The 9,084-nt window shown below is 39.8% G+C and overlaps 1 protein-coding gene across 2 annotated transcripts; it reads left to right on the top strand.

The window, feature by feature from the left end:
* The first annotated feature begins 2,166 nt into the window (after positions 1 to 2,166).
* Positions 2,167 to 9,011, top strand: LOC307256552 (histone RNA hairpin-binding protein-like). Of its 2 annotated transcripts, none has more exons than XM_080035576.1 (8): positions 2,167 to 2,339; positions 3,339 to 3,476; positions 5,463 to 5,576; positions 5,680 to 5,745; positions 6,643 to 6,765; positions 7,314 to 7,469; positions 7,556 to 7,649; positions 8,294 to 9,011. In XM_080035576.1, exons 1-8 carry the CDS (start codon positions 2,281 to 2,283, stop codon positions 8,363 to 8,365), a joined length of 822 nt encoding a protein of 273 aa, XP_079891702.1. In that variant the 5' UTR covers positions 2,167 to 2,280; the 3' UTR covers positions 8,366 to 9,011. The 2 variants fall into 2 exon arrangements, with proteins under 2 accessions (XP_079891702.1, XP_079891701.1); XM_080035575.1 differs by having other exon boundaries at positions 5,674 to 5,745.
* The last annotated feature ends 73 nt before the right edge of the window (positions 9,012 to 9,084 follow it).

The raw sequence follows: 9,084 nt of genomic DNA, 5'->3' as shown, positions 1-9,084 counted from the left end.
TGACGTCATCTGAAAACAACCTACAACAAATAACTAACCTTTTCTCTATTTATGATTTATTTATAAGATTTTTAATATGATATTCAAAACAGACAGTGTATAATTACGTACACGTGCGGTGAAGAAATTACAAAGTAATAATATAAAATATTATTGTGTGGATGATATTTGTAGACATAATATAAAACCACAACAAAGAACTTACTTTTATCTCACAGATCTCAGTTCCATGACGGGTGCATGTGACATCCATCTGGTGACGCTCCCATGTACGGCCAGTCAGGATTCAGGGTTAGGGTTTCAGGAGAAGCTCTGGTGGTGCAGACTTTGCAGTCCATTCTGCTTTCTGGCAGTTGCCTCATATTTGCGTCCATACCTGTAATGAATAAAAATAGGAATAGAAAAAGAAAATTGTACAATCATAATTAGTAACCGATATACAAAATGACAATCTTAAACATACCTCAAAACCAGCCTTATCCAGTGTATGAGGCATAATGCGCAAATTGTAGATTTTCACATCTGTGTTGTCCTTACCTAAACCTTTTCTTTGCCTAAGTAATACCCTGACAGGGCCATAAACGTTGATTGGATTAGCTAGTAATTGATATAACATGCATATTATACCAATAATTATTTTGTCTTAGCTAAAGTGTTAAACATGCCTTGGGTTGTGATATTTATGTTATTACTTACCCAGCCATACAGTTACAGTGTGCTGTAACAACCTCTCCATCTGCTCTAGCTACAACCCAAGTTTTCAATGGTGTTTCTCCGGACCTCTGTCTCTAGTCAGGGCATGAATGGTAATGCTAGCAAGCCTAGTAGTAGCTACTGACGTGAGTCCATGTTGCTAGCTAGCTAAACGGTGGATTCGGATTAACAGTAGCCTAATGTTATTTAAAAAAACAAAATAAAGAAACCACATTTACTCACCCGGACAGAAAGAAGTCGACATTTATTTAATGCCTCTTTGGTGCCGAGGTCATGGACCCATCCACAAACGAAGTAGTTGAAAGCCTCCAGACTCGCCTATGTTTTCATTTGCCGTGTAGTAGGAGGGCTGAAGGACGAGGCAGTTTGTGACGTCCATGGGCTCAACGGCGGACAAATAAGATAAATCACAAGAAAAATTCCCCCTTTTTAATTGATATGGATCATAACCAATATGTGCTGCAATTTTGTCACGACTTGCTGCGGGCAGGTTTGTCTAAGTGTTTAACATACTCCGTGTCCTCCATCTCCAATTGCTATGAGCGTAGAATTTTTACTTCCTGCCCTCCACTTGAAATTCGCACGTCATTCTGCGTCATCATTATGACGTATCTGAAAACAACCTATTCCGCCACTTCCGCTTAAAGGTGCAGTGTGTAACATGACATCATCAAGAAAGTTCTACAAAGTTCTAGAATGCAACACTCCCTGGGTAACCCCAACCCTTTAGAATAATAACAGAAGCTACAGTGGCCTTCAAGGACAAGAACAATTCTAAATTTTAAACAATGCACCTGATGACATTCCAACTATGACACTTTCAAGATGGCGGCACTAGGCCTTGGTCCAAAATATGCAGAAATATGGACACATATGAGACCTTTTCTAAGGGAAAAAATAATAATTCAAAACTTTTTTTTCAGCTATTATGCACTAAATTAAATGTACTTATGGATATTATAATTACTTTCTACAAAATCTGCTAGGAAATAAAACCCAAAATTCTACACACTGCAGGTTTAACGGATGCACTTTTCAACACTAACAATCTTGGCCGCATGAAGTAGGACATCCGGGTACTTCTAACCATCCTAAATCTGGCCACAAGAATTGGGACATCCTAAATCTTTTTTCTACATACTATATAGTAGAAAGTATGCGATTCGGAACGTAACCGTACTCTTGTAAAAATCGCTGAGGTTGGGGCTTGAGATTCACCCATAAACAGGGATATCTGCTTCCGGGCCGCATGAAAATAAGCACCCGCCCACAGCCCATGACATTTTTTTAATACCAGGTTTGGCCACTGAGACTGCTGGATTGAGGAAGAAGGCACTGTTCCTGGGGGCCTGGTTGCAACCCGCCAGAAAACTCAAAGAAGAAGAAGAAGAAGAAGAAGAAGAAGAAGCCGCCATTTCCGGTCATGTGACTTGTTGGATTGTTTGGTGCCGCGCGTCTTTCAGTGTTGGCGGGTATCTGTCTATCTGTAGACTGCAATCCTGTTGTTGAGCCTCTCGGTTGACAACATAAATACTTCAAAAACTCTTCATAGTCTTTATCGAGAAAATGTCTGACATGACCAGAGGCAGAAGACGCGATACACACAACATCGAACATGAAAATAGGTATGTTTGGATTAGAATAGTTTCACGTAGTTTCTTAAAACAGCGTAATTACCGGCTTCCATTATGTCTTTGTCCACCTGATCGAAGACGCTATGTTTGGTATATTCTTGTTTCAGATATATATTTGTAACAGTAAACGTGTTAATAGACAACATACAGTACATAGTACATTCAGTGGCGAAGTAAAGAGCACTTATTGCCTTTAGCGAAACACTGTTTCTTTTCATGGTACAACAAATGTTTGCCCTTTTACAGTCAAAACCTTCGCTTCTACGCGGGCTCGTGTGACTAGCTTTACCTTCTGTTTCATAGCTAGTCGTTAATTGCTCCTTTTTGGTCTGTATTCCTAATATTGGAGAAATGACGTTAACGCCTTGCCGTTCCCTCTTCATTGTTGTCGTCGTGTTAAGAAAGGCTGTGTGGAGTTATACAAATCCAGTTGACAGGAGTGCACCATGAACAGTGGGAGATGGCGGGCATTCTTGCTGACCAGTTGCTGGGAAAACAGCAGAATTAATGTGCCTGCCCTAAACGGTCTCTGAGAGATCATGGATGGATGTTATTTACAGACGATTGTCTCAAGCGGAAGTAGGACATATGGGGGCGAATAACTTTTAAAACCAATGTTCTTTTACATTAAACCAAAGAAAGCAGATTGAAGTAGGATGCAGCTACCCTGGATTGTAACGCTCATGCATTAGCATACATTCAAGTTGCGGATTTAATTATGGATTTCTTTAAAAGATTATTGGCGATGTTTGTGTATTATTATATCACTGTTCAGGATCCTTGACGATTGCTTTCCCTCTTTTCAATAATTGATTCTGTCCTCTGCTTGACAATACATTTGAATACCCTTTTTTAAGATGCATGTTATCAAGATGGCCAACTTGCTGCCGTCATTGTTTTCGTGTGTATTGTTTCAGTATGTGCTCTGTATTGGCTTGTTTTAGCACATGCTTGTTAAATCCAATTGTACATTGTGTGTTCCCTGTTTAGGAGCTATGGCCCATCTCGTTGGTCCAACTGCAGGAAGAGAGGGATCGATGGAAGCCTGCGATCCAGCAAAGAGACAGTGGACAGGCAGAGGGAGTGTGGTGATGACAGCTACAGCCCCTCTGACAAGAGACATGCCAGGTAAGCGGATAACAAATAAGGGTAACACTTTATAATAATGTTAATATATAATTCATAAGTGATTTAGAAGTAATATATAAGTCATTAGATAATGCTGAGGGGAAAACATTTTCCAATATTGCAAATGAGAATATGGATCAGTAAGCAGGGAAAAAAAGAACATGATTTGACTATAAGTTGACTATAGATAAGATTCGACTATGTACATTTTTAGTTGAGGTCACCCCTACTACACATTTGTACCCGATGAATGGTTTACACTTGAGATTAGCGGGATGCAAAAATATTTGTATATTACTTATTAGTATTTAAGTAATGATTTGTTAATGAGAATTTCATGATTTACTTATTAAAGCTTTAGAGATGACTTACAACACATTTGTTATATGTTAATAGCACTTATTAATCATCTACAAATATATATTACTGTTTTGTAAATCATTAGTTCATCATTATCTAATGGCTTATATAATACTTGTGAATCACTTATAGATGAACATTATTATAATGTGTTACCCAAATGAAAAGTGAAAAGTTTGAATTTTTTATCTACACACAGTACAATATATAGGGATGGTCCCAATAAACCTTGGGGGGCACAGTAGAGTACTAGACTGTCAAACCCTGGGCACTGAATAACTAAATGCTTTCTATGTGGTGGCCCCATTACTGCGTGCACTAGCCTTTTCCCTCTTGGGCTAAGCCCCGGATGTTTTAGAAACCTAGAAACGCCGCTGGTTGAACAGGTGTAGCAACCGAAATACAAAATGTTTGTCCCCCGTGAGTGATGCACCGCAAGTGCATGCTTGTGCTTGTGAATTTGTCCACTGGCGCTGAGACACACACAGCGCAGCGTGGAGCAGGCAGATTCTTCGGAGACGCGAGGGTGGGGCCGTTACTGTTATTATTATCGGAACTCGGACATTTCCGACTTGGTAGTTCCGACCTGTCTGTGTTCCAGTGCATCTGCCCGGGAAAGTATAGACGCATACAACCTTTCTCATCCAAATAACTAAACGTTAGGCTGTAGCAAGTTCCCGTTGCCAGGTACCGGTAGATCCATAGACTACAATATGTAGTGAAGTCGAAAATTTCCAAGCTCCCTGTACAACTGAAACGCACCGTCGGAAGCCGGCTCATGACATACGTCTGACCAAACGTGATGCGATTGGTTGGCTGATCCAGAGTGGCACTGGGCAGATCCAATAGTTTTATACTTCAACAGACATCCGGCTTCTCACAATCCTAAGCGTATGCCGCTCCTGTATTTTTCTTGGTCTGCCAGACTTGGGTTTAACTGCAACTGTGCCTGTGACCTTCCATTTCCTGACAACATTCCTTACAGTCGACAGTTGAAACCTTTGGGAAAGCTTCTTGTAGCCTTCCATGATGATAATGAACTATCTTTGATTTTAGATCTTTTGAGAGCTGCTTTTATGATCCCATTCGGTCTCATTTCAGCAGAGAGTCAAAGAGAGAAACTTGCATTTAGTCACTTTAAATACCTTTTCTCACGATTGGACAGACCTGTCTATAAAATTCAAGGCTTTTCGAGGTTTCAAGTCATCAGTGTTACATGCATTCAAATCAGCAAATTCACAAGGGTACCCATATTTTGGCACAGCCAGTTTTTCACATTTATTTATTTCATAGAACTAAATTCTGCTTCACTAAAAATCACCAGTACTAAGATGGCCCTGGTAAATGAAAGACTGCTGACTAAAATCTGTTAATATTTAGTCAACTAAAAGATTTCAGATGACAAAAATATGACTGAAACTAAATGTTGTGTTATTCAAAAGACTAAGACTAAATCAGAATTTGCTGTCAAAATTAACACTGATCCTTATGCATGGGGATTTCCTGGGTTAGCAAGTTGATGACTACAGTATGCAGTGTTTGTCTCAACTACATCTGCTGACATTGTGGCAGCAAAATCATGTATTCCCCCTCATGTATTTGTGCTTGTATGTGTTTGGCCCATAGCTTCACCACTCCAGAGGGCACAGGCCCAGTATCGCGCTGTGAGAGACAGGCTGACTGGGGCAGCCAGGTAGAAGACCATGAGATGAGGAGGGATGTACACAGAGACATGCAACGGTAACCAAACTCTGCTTCTATTCCATGCTTTTTAATCTTTGTTTCATTCAAAGCACATTGTTTATGTAGTGCAAATCTTTACTGGTTCTATTTTCAGTTACAGGAGGAGGATACTGGGTGCAGAGGCCACCCAGAGAGAGAGAAAGACCTCTTCTGGCTCCTCTGGGAGGTATGCCACCTTCTCTCATATTGTCTCTTTATGACCATTTAACAGGTGTGTGTGTGTCTGTGTGTACTTGTTGGTAAAAGGTTGGCTTCTGAACGTAGTATGCTGTAGAATACATTACAGCTGCAGCTGCTATTGAATAGCAGGGTGTGAACATTTACAAAAATGTGTAAACGGTTACACGACGGAAATGTTTTCATGTACACGGTTAACCGTGACGTCATTGTCGTCGTTCGCACCCCTTTTCCCCCCTCCCGTCGAAAGCGCCCGCCTTATAGGCTGCGTGCGCGCACACACACAAACACACTCGTTTGTTGGCCTGTATACACAGTTGACGTGACCTACGCTTGCCTCGTACACACACACGTTCGCCTGTCATTTCTTCGCCATCATTTTTGCCTTCATTCATTTCCAGATTAATATTGCCGATGGCTTTCTACATTGTGATATATAGTTTGGGCATTTTACTTTTGAAGGTTGTATTGCACTCAGGCTACTTATGAGCGTAGTTCACGTCAACTGGGTAACTTTAATCTTCAGGTTATCTAACATCACTCTTCGTGGCTGTGACTGGAGCCCGACGGCGACTCCCTGTGTGTGTGCACGCGCGCATGTTTGTCTGTTGCGCGTCTGGAGCAGTGCTTGCTGATACACACACACACACACACACACAGGGACAGATTGATTCTGCAGACTAGCATTTATCATCCCCAAATAGTTTGTGTCATTATTATTGATGTGATATGAATGACTGCGTGTCTCCAGAACATATTTAAATCATTTTCAAAACTTTATTTAAAAAAAAAAGTTTGTGTATTGATTTTTCCTAACCACGTGTACATGTGCACACCCCTAGTCCATATATGTGAAAGAGGGATAAAGCTGTGTGTCCCCATGCAGCTGTGACTCCAAAGAAGGGGAAAACCTGGAGACTGACGAGGCTGTGTTGTTACGACGACAGAAGCAGATCAACTATGGCAAGAATACTCTGGCCTATGACCGATACGTCAAAGAAGTTCCAAAGTAAGTTGAAGCAAACCCCCTACATAACAACCGACATAACGGCAAACAACAAAACAGACCCACATCAGCAGGAGAAAAAAGAATAAAATGCAACAAAAAAAAAAAAAAAAGTATGTGGGTTTACAAAATACTTCTACAGATGAGGAGATACCATGTGTACACAGACTAACCTGTGACGTAAGTATGGGAACAGAAAAAGGGTACATTTCCTGGCAGAAATATAGCATCTGATTCCTTTGTGTATCTTTTTTATTGAAATTAAAAAAGAAAAAAGCAGATCAGACTTAATAAAAAACTTCCCCTGGCCGTTGTTAGTCTTTGCTTTCACAGATTCAAAGGGGCAATGTTCGTCATCAATTTGAGCTATTCATCAAAAATAGGTTTTGTCGAACTCTTCCAATGACGGATCACTTTTGAGTTGTATGTTAATAGAATAGATAGTGAAAAATCATGTTTGTCCATAGATAACATTAGATAGTTACTTTATTTATCCCCATGGTAAAATTCCCTCATCTTTTATTAATTGCTCTTTTCCTCTTTGCTTCCAGACACATGCGTGAGCCTGGAGTTCACCCCAAAACACCCAATAAGTTCAGGAAGTACAGCCGGCGTTCCTGGGACCAGCAGATCAAACTGTGGAAGGTCAAACTGCATGCATGGGACCCCCCAACAGAGGCTGGCCAAGACAAAGTCCTCAATAACATGTAAGAAAAGGTTTGATTCAAGACGGCTGCAGATGATAAAGAACATTCTGTCAGATCATATTGATGTTTGTCCTCTGTTGTCTCAGCGAGGAGCTGGATATTGATGATGTAATGGACATTGAACTGGACTTTCCAACCCTGTATGACTCCTCTGTCACTACAAACAAGCATTCACTGGAGGTGAGTTTGATTAGGTCACAGGAAAAACAATAAACTGCTTTTAATAGCATGTAAACCCTTGCAGTAACAATAAAAAGTAATCATCTTGCATCTCTGTCTGTCTGCTACAGTTTGCCCATGGTTTAGAAATCAACCATTGCTTTCAGCCTCATCTCCTCATACCAAACTCTATTTACTGTCTCAGAACTTCTCTTTTTTCTAGTTTTTTTAGTTTTCTTAGTTTCTTGATTGAACAACAACTACACATCAAAAAAAGTCCCCTCACATCCATGTTCATGTCACACAAACAAACCCAGCCGAGCGAGTGCATCATATGCAACAGAAAAGGATAATAACAGACAAAGATACAACAACAAAAAACTTCTAGGTCATTATTAGAAAGTTATCAGGACATTGCAGACCTGAAAATTAACATCTGGATTTTTATTCCATACAGAACGCCTAGTGTTTTATATTAGATTAGATGAACATTTACGCGGTGAAACATGGTATTTATAATAATAGTAGTGTGCAGTCTTTTCATCTACTGTATCATTTTGTAATGTAGTAAAGCTGTGATGTGGGCAACTAAATGTAGTGCAACATTAGTAGTAAAAATGGATAACAAAATGTTTGTGCTTGATTTCTTGTTTTCTCTTGCTCAGGGTGAGGACTGTTCGGGTACTCCAGTTAAAGTACAGAAGACAGAAAGCACAGCGGAGCCTGAGACGGCATAGGTCAAAAGGAACCTTTTCCAAGAAAATCCATGTTCACATATTACCCCAACACTTTCACTTCTCACAGCTCTCTGTCTTACCCAGAATGCCTCTGTTTCAGGTAGCAGCTGCTTGATCTTCTCAAAGCTGTGTCTGTCTCAGCTGCTAGTCATTAATAAAACACTGTCACACAGAAGATTTTTTCTCCATTTAAACTAGTGCTTCTTATCCATTGGGACCTTTTCCATATACAAATGTACTCAGGGAATCTTCTTTTATTGCAATATTTTAAGCTCCTGTCAGTTTAAGAAGTTTATAATTTGGTAGTCACAAAAACACTTGTAGCACTGGCCTGTGGCCTGGTTGTCATCCAGGTGTGTAGATGTCCAGAAAGGGCAAACATTAAATCACATCCTTTCTGTACTAGCTTAATGGAATGCAATATAGAAACTGTCTGAACTTCAATTAAGTTAAACCCTAAGTATTTTACTTTTAATGATTCATTTTCACAAGATATTTTTTTCCAAGTATGTACAATTTAAAGTTCTAAAGAGCATTGCTTCAGTTATATTGAGCTGTGATTTGTTTTTACGTTGGTTGTTTTTTTAATACAAATGTTAATGTTTTTTACTGTCATTAATGGTAATTCTTTCAAATAAAATAAGAAATGGAAATAAAAGTGTATTGTCTCATTGTCTTTGATGACCAGTTTGATGGAGTTTTACTCCAGGGGCTGACTC

The sequence above is a fragment of the Ammodytes marinus genome (genome assembly GCF_949987685.1).
Source record: "Ammodytes marinus genome assembly, chromosome: 10".
NCBI lineage: Eukaryota > Metazoa > Chordata > Actinopteri > Uranoscopiformes > Ammodytidae > Ammodytes > Ammodytes marinus.
This window is presented reverse-complemented; position numbering and strand designations above follow the sequence as displayed.